This window comes from Lycium ferocissimum, chromosome 7, assembly GCF_029784015.1.
Source record: "Lycium ferocissimum isolate CSIRO_LF1 chromosome 7, AGI_CSIRO_Lferr_CH_V1, whole genome shotgun sequence".
Taxonomy (NCBI): domain Eukaryota; kingdom Viridiplantae; phylum Streptophyta; class Magnoliopsida; order Solanales; family Solanaceae; genus Lycium; species Lycium ferocissimum.
In genome coordinates, this window is record NC_081348.1 from 28,995,371 (window position 1) to 29,011,838 (window position 16,468).

Sequence of the window (16,468 nt, forward strand, 5' to 3'; positions counted from 1 at the left end):
TATTGCATCAGCCAATCAAGTAAAAAATGTTATTATTATCCGTTGGTAAAAGATTCTGCTGCACAAATTGTGGTTTATGTTATATCCATAGAAGTATCAAACCAGCAAACGAAAATTAGTTTCTGAAGTAAAATCACCGGAAGCAGATACAAACTACACTGCCATATATTCATCACAGCCTCCCTCGACAGAGAAAAAATAATAATAGGGAAAATACATATTGCCCCTTAAGATTATCCCCAAGCATCATCTTGACAAAGCAGAAATTTGTTGGAAGGTAGTGTTGCACTCTCCACAGTTGAACTTCAAATTTTGGAATTTTCTGTATAGAACCAACAACAACAACAACATACCCAGTGTAATTCCACAAACGGAGTCTGAGGAGGGTAGAGTGTACGCAACCTTACCCCTACCTTGGGAGGTAGAGAGGTTGTCTCGGTATAAAACCATCAGCTCAAATAGATAGAACACAATTGAGTAGGGGAAAGAAAAAAGAACTAAAAATTTTGTATTATCGAAAACTCGTACGAAATACTTTTTTGTTGTTCCCCATGGTTTTATCTAAGCATTGAAATGATGGATTTATCTTTATTTTTTGAGTTAAAAATTGCTAATTGGAATATGCTTATTTTGTATTTAATTTGGAGAGGTTTGGTGTCTGTTGGTGGATCAATGACAAGTGAGGGAGAGAATGATGTTTCGCCTATGTGTTTTTTGAGCTACCATGTACATGTGGGTAGGGTTGGATGAGATTTTCAAACGCTTCAGGTGTATGTTTGTGACTGTGTAGTGAAAAGAAATTGAGAATATGAGGAACAACTTAGATGACGCTAAAATAGTGATTGTGGAGAAGATCGGTGACGAGAATGGAGGAAACATATATGGGAAGAAGAAAAGAAAAAGGGAAAGGGCAAGAGAAAGGGGCTTGTATTACACTAATACATAATTAGTGGTAATCGAGTTTATTTAGTGATTATCAGAAAAAAGATTCCAATTAAAAAGATAATAGCTGTACAATTTAATCAGGTTTTTGAGGCTCTAGTAAAGGCTCATTTACTTATGTTTTCTAAGATGCTGATTGAATTCTATGTATTAACAAGCGGAAAGCAAAAAAAATGGGTCCGGATCTCCTGCAGGAATAATTTGAGAGATCCAAAACCAAAAATAGTGGTATTTGAAATAAGGGCCTAACTTTTGAGGGGTTACTGGCAATACTTGGAACGAAAATAGAAGGCAAGGAATGTGAAATTTAGATGTGATTGAATTTACTTGATTGGGCTAGCTACTATTTTCCCAAGACAAAGCAACTTAACTTGACAAGATCTGGTTCATTTGCGCAAACAAAGATAAACTACCAGTAACCGGACAACTTTTCTTAAAACGGAAGTGCAGCAGGGAAGAGAAGACCATGAGAAACAATCTCATCTATTGTAGTATTGTGTGAAGAGGTGTTATTAAGTGGACATACACATGCTTGTTGCATAAACAATTGATGCCCAGTTTAAGATGGCATGCGGTGTATTATAGCCAAGCGCAACTGTGCACATATAACACCTGACCTATTGGTTTACGAAATCCTTGCAGATACCCAACAAATAATCATTAAGTTTCTATAATCAAATTCATTGCCCATGGCAACAGAAATTTCGGACTAGTTAACAGACAAAACTCCGAATAGTATAATCGACAAAACAAGGAAATGAAAGAAACTGAGTTAGAAAAAAGGAAACAAAAAAAGTTCTCAACCAAATACACTACCTAAAACTCAGTTTCTCCGCAGCAGCTCTTCTCTCGCAGAAAATGTTGGACAAGGGATTCTCGAACACTCTTGAATTCACTGTTGGCTCTCTTCAAAAGGAATAACCTCCTCAGTAACATTTATAACTTCCTCAACTTCAACTTCCTTTGCTTCGTATTCCTCCTCTTCATCACTGGCTTCCCCATCGCGCAACTTCTCTCTCTCCATTTTCTCCTCTTCATGCAGCCGCTTCCACTCGGTAATCCATGCTTCCCATTCTTCTTTCAACTTCCTTCGCTTCTCACGATCTTGCTCACTCAACAGCAATGAAACATCCTGATCCTCTGCTTCATACTTCTTGCTGTATTTCTTCAAGTTCTTAGCAATCTCTTCCTCTTTCTCCTTACTCAAGAAGGATGGTGGCCTGGGACGCCACAAATACTGCACACACAAGAAGAGCATTGCTATATATGAGTATACTATAGGTCAAAGGTCATGCAATGGATATATTGAACATATTCCTTGAGAAAAACAGGCATATTCAAGCAGAGGATTCAAGCGCAAGCAAAAACAAGACAACAGCCTGGGAAATTGCGAAGCATATACACTCCTAGCAGTCAAAAGATAACAGGAATTGCCAATTGCGCGAACTGCATGGTAAAAACTGCAGGAAACCTAATACCTTAGTGCTGAGAAGACACAAGTCCCAGCACATTTAACTAACATAAACCCAGCCCTAGAACATCACGGAATTGTGTGCAAGGAAAGCACATTGAAAGGGAAAAAAGGAGAGACCAATTATCAGTAACCATGCCAACATATAACCTAGGAGGCCGAATAAGTTGAGTCGTGTGACCAAGTCGCTTATAGATAGGAACAAGTACAGCAAACAAAGATGGGTTACCTGGAAGAAATGATCCTTGAGTATCCTATACAGCAGCTTTCCATTGAAAGACCAAATGTTGAATCCATTTTCCATCTCATGAACTGAAGTAACAGCTGTCGCTACATACCTTGAATTGCACAATAAAGCAAAAAAGCATAAGGACCAAATAGGAAGGTCTTACAGAGCAAAACCGATGAGTAGAGCTAAATGCAATACCTTCCAGTGGGATCCCATTCAACATCTGTTGCCATAAAATGCTCAGCAGATGCCATGGTATCAAGCTCATCGACATCAAAGAACTCCAACTGCCCATTGAAACCTTTCATTCCAGCCAAAATAAGGAAGCGGCCTCCAGGTGACCAGTAGAGAGCATTAGCCTGCTTTCCCTTGAGAGTTGTCAGCTTTGAAACACGGCCTGTGTTAGTGCCAGACCGCACAGAGTAGAAACTGACATCTGGCCTGGGGTTGTCACCATGGATGACAGCGAACCTGTGACCCTTCGGCTCCCAAGCAAATGCAATAATTTTATCATTCTTATTGTCAAGCTCCAAAACCTCAATTGGAATATCCCGTTCTTTGATTCTGAACAGCTCAAAACCAGTGTATGTGCTTTTCTTAGTCTTCGTGTACCGGTCAACTTTGACAGCAAGGTAGTCTCCATTGCTTTGCCAATACATTTTACAATCACTCACACTGAAGAGATTCTTTTGCCTCAACTCCTCTTTGCTTGGGATTTGCACAAGACTGACCTGTAAATTTAACACAGGTTTAGTTCAAATGCAAATACAATTAGTTCCTCCAAATTACTGGTGACTTGCATAAAAGTTTAAGCACAAACCCTGGCAGGTTGATTTCCACATTCAGGAACAAAAAGTGAAAGAATTGGATCTGTTGGCGACCAGCTAAAATCCATAACATTTTCAACCTTGATAGATTTCTTGTCAATAAGCGAGAAAGTCTCTGTTTCATAAACAGAGATGACATTCTTTCCTATTCTTGCAAAGTACTTGTCCTCTTTACCACCACTCCACCTGAAATCATCTCAGAAAGAAAGTTAAAAGGTATTCCACCGCCCTTTTTTCATTATATTTCTGAGGCGTGGCATTTATGTATGCACTCAAGCATGCAAGAGTTTGCATATGTTAGGAATAACTGAAAACAGGTCGTAGGAAAGGATAGGAAATGTCTCTAACAATAGGATCAAAGCTCACCTAAAAACTGGCCAAGCCACACCAGTAACACCTCCAGTTCCTCCAACTGCAAATTCGTCAGCACTTCCCTTGAAATCTCTCATCACTTTTCCAGTTCTCACATCAAAAATGTTTAGCACAACCCTCTGAAAGAAATCTGTATCAGAGAGAATCCAGTATGGCCGCAACTGGATACACAAACACAATAAAGCTGGGACTTACGTGAGTGTCACGGGGGTTACTTGGTTCATGGCTGCTGTATGTCACCAGATATCTCTCACCGGGGGAGAAATCAATCAGCTTAACCTGCATTTATAGCCTGTAGAGCTAAGTCACAGAAACCTGCAAAAGTTTATTATTAGAGAAATAAGCACAAAACTAACCTGAGGATGCGCATAGCGCATCAGGCGGTTGAAAGTGGTGGCACCACCCCAAATTGCAGCACCTTGTCTGTGAACTGTTGCCAAGTAAGTTCCCATAGGGGACCATTGAACAAAACTCTCAGTCCAGAACTGCACCCAAACAGACATCATTAGCAAAGTTTAAGTAAATAAATATCCTTTAAAGCAGGCACTTTATTTTTTGAAAATATGACACTCTAAACAGTAAAAATTAGAACAACCATTAGTAGACAGCTAAATGAGCACAAAGAGAAAATAAATACACTTACAGTGCGTTTATAAACAAGCTCCGGTTTCTTTTGTCTTGCATCATTCCAGAGGACCTCTGTGTCATTGCCAGCCCGAATCACGTACTGGTCTCTAGCTTTCTCATCAGTAAGCCACTGTTGCAGATTCTCCTGCCAGTGATACGAACATCTCAGCAATAGTAGATGAATGAAAAACTAATACTAGCACTTAAGACTCGGTGCTGGCCGAGGGAAAAAACAGAGCTGGTGAAGAGCCTAACCCCTGGAACATAAGGCTTGATCTCTGGAGGAGCCCACACATCTGGAACCTCCATTAATTTCTCAATGTCTTCAAACGCGTTAACAGCAAATATATGCGACCTATCTAACTTGTATCCATGTGTCTTCTCCTTACTCAGATCAGCTTCCTAAAGCAGAAAAGAACAGCAACATGATGCTGGTTAGCCAAACAAACCTATGCCAACTTCAATCACATCAAGTGGACTACATAAACAGGCATGGAGAACTGGATAAACAAATTATAATCCATGAACATCAGAAATTTTGAAATACTAGTCATGCATCACCAAGGTGGAGCTCCTAGGTTGTCTATACATCTCAACAACAAATCACTCACAAATTGACAAGAGCATAGAATGAATATGAGTTTTGGCTCCTTTTTTGAGGTAATGCCTATTCGGAAATGCATAAATAGTCATGTAAACTTGATGCGACTTTTTACTGATATTTTGCTAATAAACTAGTAGCGCCAGAATACTGGTCAGTCTCAAATGTTGAAGATCCATTTATTCCTTTTAGTTCATATTGTTGGATATCACAATCAAAAAAAGTAGATAAACAAGTGAACACTGAACAACTTCCTGCAATTAGTAAGCCACGGATCACAACACTCAAACCATTTAAATTCCTCATATCCACATCACACAGACACAACTTAAAGAACAACATCCAGAATGCAGCCAAGACATGTTCATCTAACTAAAGAATAGACCATGACACTTCACAATTTCTCAGTGTACATGACATGGTGCTAGCCCATGATTACTCCTTTTGCTGAACTTTCATTTTTTACATATTTTTTATCCATTCATAACCATATAATATATTTCCTAGGCTAAGTAAGATATATGTACATAGAAAGTGCTAATCAACACTCGACACAGAATCAACATATTCACCTGGTACAAACATAAAGATGGTAGAAAAATTAATAAATCACATCTCTTTTGATGAAGATATTAATAAAATCACATCTCTTGACAATTTAATTACAAGTCGCACGCATTCTATAGAATGAGATACTCTGTCGCTGCTAAATAGACAAATTGGAGTACCTGAGGAGTATTATACTCGATGAAGCAGTACCCAACGGTTTTTTGAGTCTCCTTATCAACAGGCATCCAGAGACCACCCTCCTTAATAACACCAAGTTGGCTGTAAATTTTCCGAACTACTCCTTCCAATTTCTCAAATTTCTCTTTAGGCACCACTGGAAGATTGTCCACCACCAGTATGTTCCGAAAACCATTATCAAACTCCAAGGAGTCCTCTTCCATCACAGCGTCATCGTCGCTGCCCTCATCACATCCAGAAACAGCAAAAAATCAAAACCCAAGAAAAAGCTTTAAATAACCCCGTTTTCACAACATGTGAGCCAAAAAAACACAATTTTTAATAAGACGAATCTAAATTTTAGAGTAACAAAACAAAATTAAGCAGAAAACATATAAATCCATATATAAATCAAGATATTGACCTGAGTATGAAAATATAAATCTAGATTTTAAAACCCACAAACTCAAAAACCCAAGAGAAACCCTAAATATTCTATCTTCTCAATAAAAAGGATCTGTTGAAACTTTACAGCAAAGACAGTAAAAATCCATATATAAATAGAGATTGTTGACCTGGCTTCAAAACCTAAGACTAAAAACCACAATGCAAAACCTAAGATATTAAAAAACCACAAATCCAAAACGCAGGAATATAACATTAAAAATTAAATCTTCACAACATATGAACCGTATTTGCAAACTCAATAAAAGAACGTTAAGAGAAATCCAAACTTCACATCATAGAATAGAAACCCAGACATAAAAGTCCATATAGAAAATCAATCGAGTATTGAACTAGGTACGAATATCATAATAATAAAAGCAACAAAAAAGAACTTCTTTATTTACAGAAACACATAAAAGTGGAAGCAAAAAATCAAGATTAAGACCTAACTATGCCAAAATCAGTATATTGAACTGAGTAGGAATATATGTATACATATATTATAATAAAACCAACAAACTCTAACACCTGATAAAAACGCTAAACAATTCCAATCTTCAGAGCATACCAACCAAACCCATAATCCAAAAATCAAGCTAAAACCCATAAACATAAACAGATAAAAGTGCATGTACAATACAAAAAAAAAAAAAAAAAAAAAAAAAAAAAAGCTTTCTTTACAGAAACACATAAAAGTGAAAGCAAAAAAATCAAGATTGAGACCTGGGTATGCAAAATCAGTATATTGAACTGAGTAGGAATATATATATATATATATATATATAAAATAAAACCAACAAACTGTAACACCCAATAAAAACGCCATATCAACCAAACCCGTAAATTAAAACTCAAGAAATTAACAAAAAAATCATGACTTTACAGCAAAGAAACAAAGCCCATAAATATAAACATATAAAAGTACATGTACAAAACAAAAAAAAAAACTTTCTTCACAGAAAGACATAAAAGTGAAAGCAAAAAAAATCAAGATTGAGACCTGGGTATGCCACAATCTTCACCAGGTGGAAGATTAATGGAATCAAGATCGATTTGGTTAATATCCACACCAAGCTTATCAGCTAAACCTCTGATTTCTTCCATAGATACCACATCCGCCATGGTTGAATGAACTCTACCTTTTTAAGCTCTTTGTTTAACTTTTTTACGGTGTTCAATTCGACTATGAGATTGTTCTGAGATAGCCACCTTTGAAGCTGAAGGCACAAGTGTGAGAGCTAATAGGGATAGAGAGCAATACGGACACACAAAGGATGTTACTAGGGTTTTAATGTGGTTCTTATTAAGGTTACCCTGATTTTCTGATCCGGGTAAATGGGTCGGTTCTGCGGGCTATATCCTGATGGATCTTTTTTGTCTGGATTGTTTGTACTTATTTTTTGTTCCTATTTTGTGTTGGTTTTTAATTATTGTCTCACAACGTAAATAGGAGTAACTTTTTCGAGGGATACAAGTAGGGGTGTACAAAGTAAACCGACAAACCGCACCAAATTGATAAACCGAGAAAAAAATCTGACTAGTGGTTTGGTTTGACTTGGTTTGGTGTTGGAAAAAAAAAACCCGACCATAATTGGTTTAGTTTGGTTTTAACTAAAAAAAGTCAAACCGAACCAAACCAAACCGACATTACATGTATTCAATTTTTAAAATATTTTATACATAAAAATATTTATTTGTAAAGTAATTTATAAATATTTCTTAAATTTTTTCGTAATTTTTTTATCTATTATCATATTATTCAAACTTGAACTTAGAATTTTGAATGTCAATAAGTTTTATATCCTATGGATGTTAGTAACTCAAATAAAGTCCAAACCAAAACTAACTTAACACTAATCCTAACAAAAGAAATTCAATTTACCACTAGAAATGACAATAATGTTGGATATCTATTCTTTAGTTTTGCATAATTGATTTAGAGAGTAAAAATACATAACTTAAGTTTTTTTTTCTTTGTCATATAATTAATACTTATTTTAGCATGACTTAGTATTTTTAAATTATGGTCATTTTCTTTTATGGCTTGTTAATTAGCAATATTTATTTTAACCGATTATATTAGCTTTTGTTGAATATTTTAATACAATGTCATCACTCTTCTCACATTTTGTGTTATTTTCTTAAGAAACACCTTAATTATATAATTGTATCTTACTATGGACTAAAGAAATATTTAAAGTAAAAGTTATATGTTTTGTATCAAGACTATTCAAAAAAAAACCCGAAAAATCCGAGAAAACCGAACAACCCGAGAAAACCCGAGGTTGAAAAATCCGAATTTTATTGGTTTGGTTTGGTGTATAAATTTTAAAACCCGACGCAATTGGTTTGGTTTGGTGTTTAAAAAATCCGAATCAACCCGGTCCATGTACACCCCTATATACAAGTTTATAATTTGTGTCCCGCTAGGTATAAAAAAGTTCAATTTTGAAGGGCAACAATTAAAAATCAGCCAATTTGAAGAGCAAACCGTGCAATTTCTTTTTTTTTTTTTCCTGAATTTGGATCCTTTTTACATTTTTACTGTGCAAATTACAGGCGGAAATAATAGTAATACTTATGGCGGCCTTTTAACCAATTTCACCCACGAATTAGTGTTAAATAACTATGTGTATTAATTACATTAAACTAATTTTAAAAATTATAAAATGAAAATGTTTAATAGTTATTCTTTGTTACTAATTGACACGTTAGAAATTTCCTTAGAAATTAAGCTTAATGAATAAATTTTAGTCTCAAAATATGTTACCATTATCAAAAAAGAAATTAGTCTCAAAATCATCAATACATGATTAAAGTGTGTTAAGCGAGTTGAGTCGAATAGGCGCAACCGAACTGGAACTTGACAAGGTCAGACTTTGACCGAGTCTTAACCAAATCAAGTCAAGTTTAGTCAAATTTCAACTCAAATCAAGTCAGGTTGGGCCAAAATTTAAGTATAACTAGTTAATTGACCTACGCGAGTTTGTTTTGTAAATTTAATAGATGTAAAAAAGATAATAATAAATTATAGAACAAAATATAAATAATATTTGACCTTAGAATACATAAATAGTTAAGATGAAAAATCAAACGGGTGAGTGTGAGTCAAAAAAATACATATGAAAAAAATAGAAAAACAAATTCAAATAAATTAAATTTCCTACTAGAAAGGAATCAAATTTAACTTGTTTGGCCAAGCTTCTAAAATCAGCTTATTTTGAAAAGTACTTTTTAAAAAAGTATTTTTTGTGAAAAACAGTTTGTGTTTGACCAATCAATTTAAAAACACTTTTGAGCAACAATTAGCGCTTGGCCAAGCTTTTAAAAAGTGCTTTTAAGTGTATTTTTCTCAAAAGTGCTTTTCGAAAAAGTCCTTCCAGGGAAAAGTTACTTTTTTAGTTTTGGAAAACTGATTCTGCTACTCCCCAAAAGTAATAATTTTCTTCCAAAAGCTTGGCCAAACACCTCACTTTTCTAAAATGAGCACTTTTTGAAATAAATAAATACTTTTGGAGAAAAATGAGCTTGGCCAAACAGGCTATAACTCTGAATTCATTGAGAAAAAAATTTATGTAGCATAAGTCTTCTCTCGTCCTTCCTTCCTATTTAAATATTATTCAGAAATATTGCTATCAATTTCTATACATGAAATTGAGGGACATTAACCCGGTTATGTTGCATGCCTTGTTGATCAGAAAATATATTTATTTATGAATTTTTACAAAAAAAGTTGAAATCCCTTGGCTTACGTCCTCCCTATTTCAGGCTTGTTGCAATATTCATAGTGTTAATAGCTTGCTCTTTCCTTCAAGGTCAAAGACGGTTTCTTGTGTTATTCATTAATCGACATAGCACTAATTTCTTGTTCGCACAATTCTTGTATTCTTCATTAATCGTCATAGCGAGAATTTCTTGCTCCCTCGCTCAATCTGTTTGATTTCTTTTTCACTGTCTTTGAATCCTTCTCTTTTGAACCAAAACATATCTTTAACCAAAATAAAAAGAAGTGATCACAATGACATAATAAAATACTGTCAAAAGCATCAAAGAAAATTTCCTCACAATAATCACGTTACAAACTAATATTAAACAAAAGTTTGTCAATATTCCTAAACACCCAAAAGACGATAAATCAATAAAAAATGCACTAATATTCATACCTAAATCCATGAAGGTTTTTTTTGAGAAAGTTGCTTGGCATTTTGGTAAATGATCGATGAATGAATGTAGATAAACTCAACAATAACCATCCAAAATGTCACGGACAAACTACAACGCACGCCGGTGAAATATACATTGATAAATATAAATAAACTCAATAATGACTAGCAAAAGATTGTGATTAAACTATAACACCGATAAAACATCTCGTTCTAAAAAGCAAAGTTTTAAAATATTAGTAACAAATAATTAAATTTTCATCAAATATATCTCCATAACAATGTTTCATATGTAAAGAAATAGATCAATCATCATACGTCAGATATCTTAAAAGTTAGTGAATTAAAGTAGTAAAATCCGCAATAGATGTTTTAACTTTTGAGAGAAATTTTTAATCTCATCGTGAAAAATTGGATTATTGTTGAAGAACTTTTTAAAACTTTGAACTTCCTAATGATTTCCTTTTTGTAATCTACGTAATTATTCACACCAATCTGACATAAGAAAACGGAATTATGAACTGTAATGGATAACAAAAAGTGAGATGAAAGTAATAAATTTAATAAGATAAGGATGAGAAATGGCAACTTTTATAGTTCTATGTAATATTGCAACTACCTCTTTTAAACAGAAGCGAATCTAGGATTAAAAAGAAGAAGAAAAAAATATATTAAATGGGAATTAATTCTTAATTCTCTAGGTAAATAACTCAATCTTCAACCAAGTAAGATCATTTTATCTTCTTGTAACATGTGTTTCAGAAGTTAATATTATACAAGTTTAAAAAATATATACATAATACCTAATTTTACTGAAAGATAATGGGTTCACGTGACCCAAAATTAATACATAAATTCGCCCTTGCTTTTAAGTCCCTCTTGTTCTCTGTTTCGTCATCAACGCCGTAGCTTCGAGTTTTGCGGCTTCTGCCACATATACATGAAACTCCATAGCTATACAATATACATATACATGAAACGTCAACCAAACATGAGAGAGAAGAGCAAATCAGAAAATTAGAAAGAAGTAGAATTGAAAATAAAGAGAAGATTCAAAAATATTGAATTTTAAACGGCATTTATTAGTACAAATCATAAAGCCTCTTTGTAAACGGCTGATGTTGAAGTAGTGCCATTCAAGGGGAGCTTGTTAGCGAATCTTTGCAACGACTCTATGCAATTCTAACTGTTTCTGTGTTTTCTGGAAAGAGGTCATTCAAAAGCGAAAATTTGGCAGAACCCAGAACGGGTTAGCAAAATTAATTTTATTAATTACCTTTCTGAATGGCTTTAGTTGAATCCTAAGAAAAGAAATTTGCTTGTTAATGAAAAAGGGGAACAACAGCAAAGACTTAGAGCCTGTTTGGATAAAAACAAAATTTAAATTAAGGCTTAAAATAAATCAAAATTAAGAAGTTGTTCAACCTTAACTTATTTATTTATTTTTTTTGCTTAAAAGCGATTTTGGTTTGATCTACAACTTTAAGCTTTTATCCTTTATTTTCTATTAATTTTAATATTACCTTTACTTCTAAAAGCTCTTTAAGCACTTTTATCCAAACACATAACTTTCAATAATTAAAAAATACTTTAAGCACTTATGCTTAAAAGCCTTTTTTTTTTTCGGCTAATCCAAATGGGCTCTTAAAAGAAGTGTCGCTTAAATGTTGACTTTGAGTTTTTTCAGACAAGTCTTTTTTTAATTACTAAGTATTATTTTAAATTGGGAAAAGTCAAAATTCTATTAAAAAAGATAAATACTAATGTTGGGCTTATAGAGCGCCACATCATCTATCTATTATCCCAATTATATATAGGGTCTTTGACATATATATACATCTTATTATAAATATTTACGAAACGTGACGATAGTTTTATATTTACAAAACATAACATTACAAATCCTATACAAAACATGCTTTATATTTAAAAAAAAAATTAAATTATTTTTTATTTTTTAAAAATCATTTTTAAAAAAATATTTTTTATTTTTTTAAAAAATATTTTTTTTAAATTTATTTTTATTTTTTAAAAAAATTAATATTTTTTTTTTTTTGCTCAAAAACTTATGTATGAAAGTTGTATGAAATCGTGTATATCTCGCTTTTAAAAAGTTTGTTCAAAATTTAGTGTATGAAAAATGTATGAAATGTGTATATCTCGTTCAAAGCTTAAAAAAACCGCCTTTCAAAATTGTGTGTATGAAAACAATATGAAATTTGTATCTTGCTCATGTCTTAAAATTTCGCTCACATTTTCATGTATAAAGTTCATGTTAGATTTTTGTAAAATTAATACAACTACAACAACATTGTAACAATTTTCATACAATATTCAAGGCTTAAAAGTTTTTCAAAATTTTGTATATGAAAATTATATTAAAAATTTTGCTCACACATACACATTTCATACAACTTTCATACATAGAAATATGAGGTAATTTTTTAAGCCATTGAGCAAAAAAAAAAAAAAAATTAATATTTAAAAAATATATATAAAAATTATTTTTAAAAAATAAAATATTTTTTTTATAAAAATATATATATTTTCTGGAAAAAAATAAAAAACGAAAAATATATGAAAATCCGTCATGTTTTGTAATATATCGTTAAAATAAGAAAAAGAGAAAATATTTCTCCTTAACATATATATATATATATATATATATATATTGAACAGGGAGCATTGCCAGGCCTACTTGGAGGTTTATTATTTTAATAAGTATTATATTTAACAAGTACTTTTCAATGTTAGTATACAATAAAAGAGTTACGAATCCTAAATATATTTCAATTATATTTTAAATTAGACATTATAATCCCGTTATATAATTCTGGTATTATAATCTCTTCATACAGTCTCGATACAAGTTGTTCACCGATCGAACGATCTTATACAACTATTTGGGGGATAAGGGGTTATTGTAATGAAATAACTTGTAAGATTATTTTATGGCAGAACACCTAAACACCTTCCCCCTCCCCCTTCCCCACCCTAAATCTCCCTTAAACTATATTTGGTCCTAGTTATCCATGTATTTGACATTTAAATGATCGTCCGTATTTGAATTTTCTATAATTCAAGTAATTTCAAATAATGTTTGGTGTGTAAGAATGTAAAAAATCTAATATACCATTTCCTTTTTATTATATGATCAGTAGCTCGGGAAATAATTCCCACCTACGCTTCAACATTAATTAATTAATTAATTTAAAAACAATTGTTAATTCTCTCCAAAGTCAAACTTGTTGCAATTAGAATCCTAAGTTTACTATATTTGTAATTCCTTTTCTTTCTCCTATTAGGAGTAAGTACATTACAGAATCATGAAATATTTCCATAAATAAAGAGCCTAGTGAATATCTCTCTAGGTTGGTTCATAACGCCATAGTACTCCTATTCCTATATATAGTCATCATTGTTTTGCCTGTGCAGTTTGTAATTCATCGCTGGTGTTTCCTGCCAGTCATGGCCGCCAATGTCTCTGCTACTGTTGCCACCTGCAGCAATATACTCAACAAACAACACTGCTTGTGTTCTCCTTGCAGGACAACTCCATCCTATAAAAACCTCCTAATTAAACCGTATCAACAACAACGTCTCTTTATCTCCAAGAACCTGAACCCCCGGCCCTTTGCCGCCATTGTTGTTAATTCGTCGTGTAAGTTAAACAATGTGGATCCACAACATGACCATTATTTGGACAAGAAGGACGACAAGCCAAGGGAAGAGTGTGGAGTAGTTGGCATCTATGGTGATCCAGATGCCTCGCGCCTATGCTATTTGGCACTACACGCGCTTCAACACCGTGGTCAAGAAGGCGCTGGTATCGTTACCGTCCACAATAAGGTTCTCATATCAGCTACAGGTATTGGTTTGGTCTCGGATGTGTTCAACGAGTCGAAACTTGATCAACTTCCAGGCGACATGGCTATTGGTCACGTTAGGTATTCCACTGCTGCTGGCTCTTCTTCAATGCTGAAAAACGTTCAGCCTTTCGTTGCTAGTTCTAAATTTGGATCCTTTGGTGTTGCTCACAATGGTAATTTCGTGAATTACCAATTGCTTCGCACTGAACTTGAAGGGAAGGGGTCGATTTTCAGTACCACCTCAGATACTGAGGTGGTACTTCACCTTGTAGCAAAATCAAAGGCGAGGTCGTTTGTTTTGAGGATTCTTGAGGCTTGTGAGAAGCTTCAAGGAGCTTACTCTATGGTGTTTGTGACCGAGGATGGTAAGCTAGTGGCAGTAAGGGACCCGTTCGGGTTCAGGCCATTGGTTATGGGTAGAAGGAGCAATGGCGCTATAGTTTTTGCCTCGGAGACATGTGCTTTGGACTTGGTTGAGGCTAAATACGAAAGGGAGGTCCATCCTGGTGAGGTAGTACTAGTAGATGATACTACTAAAGAAATTCAATCAATGTATCTTCTTCAGCCTCATCCTCCTAAACCTAAATCTTGCATCTTTGAGCATATTTACTTTGCTCAGCCCAATTCAATAGTATTTGGGAGGTCAGTTTACGAGTCTAGACATGCTTTCGGGGAAATCCTTGCTACAGAGTCCCCTGTGGAGGACTGTGATGTTGTGATAGCAGTTCCAGATTCGGGCGTTGTAGCAGCACTTGGTTATGCAGCTAAATCAGGTGTACCATATCAACAAGGCTTAATCAGGTCACATTATGTTGGCAGGACATTTATCGAGCCATCACAGAAGATTAGGGATTTCGGTGTGAAACTTAAGCTGTCACCAGTTAAAGCAGTATTGGAGGGGAAAAAAGTGCTTGTTGTAGATGATTCAATCGTCAGAGGGACAACTTCGTCAAAGATTGTAAGGATGTTAAAGGAGGCAGGTGCAAAAGAGGTCCATATGAGGGTTGCAAGCCCTCCAATTATAGCTTCTTGTTACTATGGGATAGACACTCCTATTACAGATGAATTGATATCTAACAGGATGAATGTCGAGGAGATTAGGAAGTTTATTGGCGCGGATTCTTTAGCCTTCCTGCCATTTGATAGCTTTCCTATGTTATTAGGCAGTGATCATACACACTTTTGTTATGCTTGCTTTTCAGGCAAGTATCCACTCTACTCAACCGCGGCTTTGATCAACCATAAAAATATGGAGGAGTCTATAGATGATAGAATGAAGTCAACCGCAGCTGCTAATTAATTTTTGCATTAATTCTTTATAGGAGTGGTATTCTTCAATGATTATTTCCAAGGATAACACCTTTGATATCATACTTCTCAGCAACTTATTTTTTAGTATCTGCATTTAGTACATAACATTTCAATCTCCGAGAATACTCTACAGGAGTATTACTTCTCAAAATCAATTTCTCCCATGACTTAGCAGTGACAACTTCAGCTGCACATTACAAGTTTGGAAGCAATTGTTAACATAACTTTCCAAAATCAACCCTATAATATAATTTTACATGATTTTATGCTTCTGGTATAAGCAGCAAAATTTGATCTCTTGTGCAGATGTAAGCTGGATGAGAGACCTTGCTATTTGCTTATGCTTTTCCTATGTTGTATAAAAGCTTTTGCTAATTGTTACTGGAAACTTAAAAGTGTTAAGGAACAAAAGGTTGACCACAATTCACCTGCCATAGTTCAAACTATTATCTGATTAAAAGAACATGGAGCTCTTCCCACTCTCATATTCTCTTTCCCCTTCACCGTTACTCTCTCTCTTGGAAAAAAGTGGGAGGAAAACTCAATTTCCATTTGCTTCCTTTTTCTTTCCCTCCTTCCCCAAGTCCTTCTCCTGGGATACCCAAGATCTCGATGGATTCGACTCGTATCCGGATACAACACTCTGCTTAGTACCTCCTTCATCGTTCAATGCTACACCACATGCTCCGTTCAAACTCCGTCTCCAACGCGACGTTGTTAGAGCTAAGGCAATTTCAAACCTCACCGATGTTAATACCACCAGTGGCCGCTGCGCTCCTTCATTCTTCAATGCTACACCACATGCTCCGTTCAAACTCCATCTCTAACCCGAAGTTGTTAGAGCCAAGACACCTTCAAACCTCGCCGTTGTTAACACCACCGG

At 34.4% G+C, this 16,468-nt stretch overlaps 2 protein-coding genes across 2 annotated transcripts; one reads left to right on the forward strand and one right to left on the reverse strand.

Annotated features, from left to right (window-relative positions):
* Positions 1 to 1,585: 1,585 nt before the first annotated feature.
* On the reverse strand, positions 1,586 to 7,525 carry LOC132064202 (eukaryotic translation initiation factor 3 subunit B). Its single transcript, XM_059457111.1, has 11 exons — positions 7,243 to 7,525; positions 5,798 to 6,035; positions 4,724 to 4,870; positions 4,485 to 4,613; positions 4,198 to 4,326; positions 4,037 to 4,120; positions 3,836 to 3,960; positions 3,463 to 3,655; positions 2,841 to 3,373; positions 2,643 to 2,751; positions 1,586 to 2,179 (listed from the first exon to the last, which is right to left on the reverse strand). The coding sequence occupies exons 1-11, from the start codon at positions 7,362 to 7,364 to the stop codon at positions 1,835 to 1,837; spliced, it is 2,154 nt and encodes a 717-aa protein (XP_059313094.1). The 5' UTR covers positions 7,365 to 7,525; the 3' UTR covers positions 1,586 to 1,834.
* Positions 7,526 to 13,871: 6,346 nt separating this feature from the next.
* LOC132064203 (amidophosphoribosyltransferase, chloroplastic-like) lies at positions 13,872 to 15,974 on the forward strand. The gene has a single exon (XM_059457112.1). It carries the CDS (start codon positions 13,874 to 13,876, stop codon positions 15,572 to 15,574), a length of 1,701 nt encoding a protein of 566 aa, XP_059313095.1. The 5' UTR covers positions 13,872 to 13,873; the 3' UTR covers positions 15,575 to 15,974.
* Positions 15,975 to 16,468: the final 494 nt, after the last annotated feature.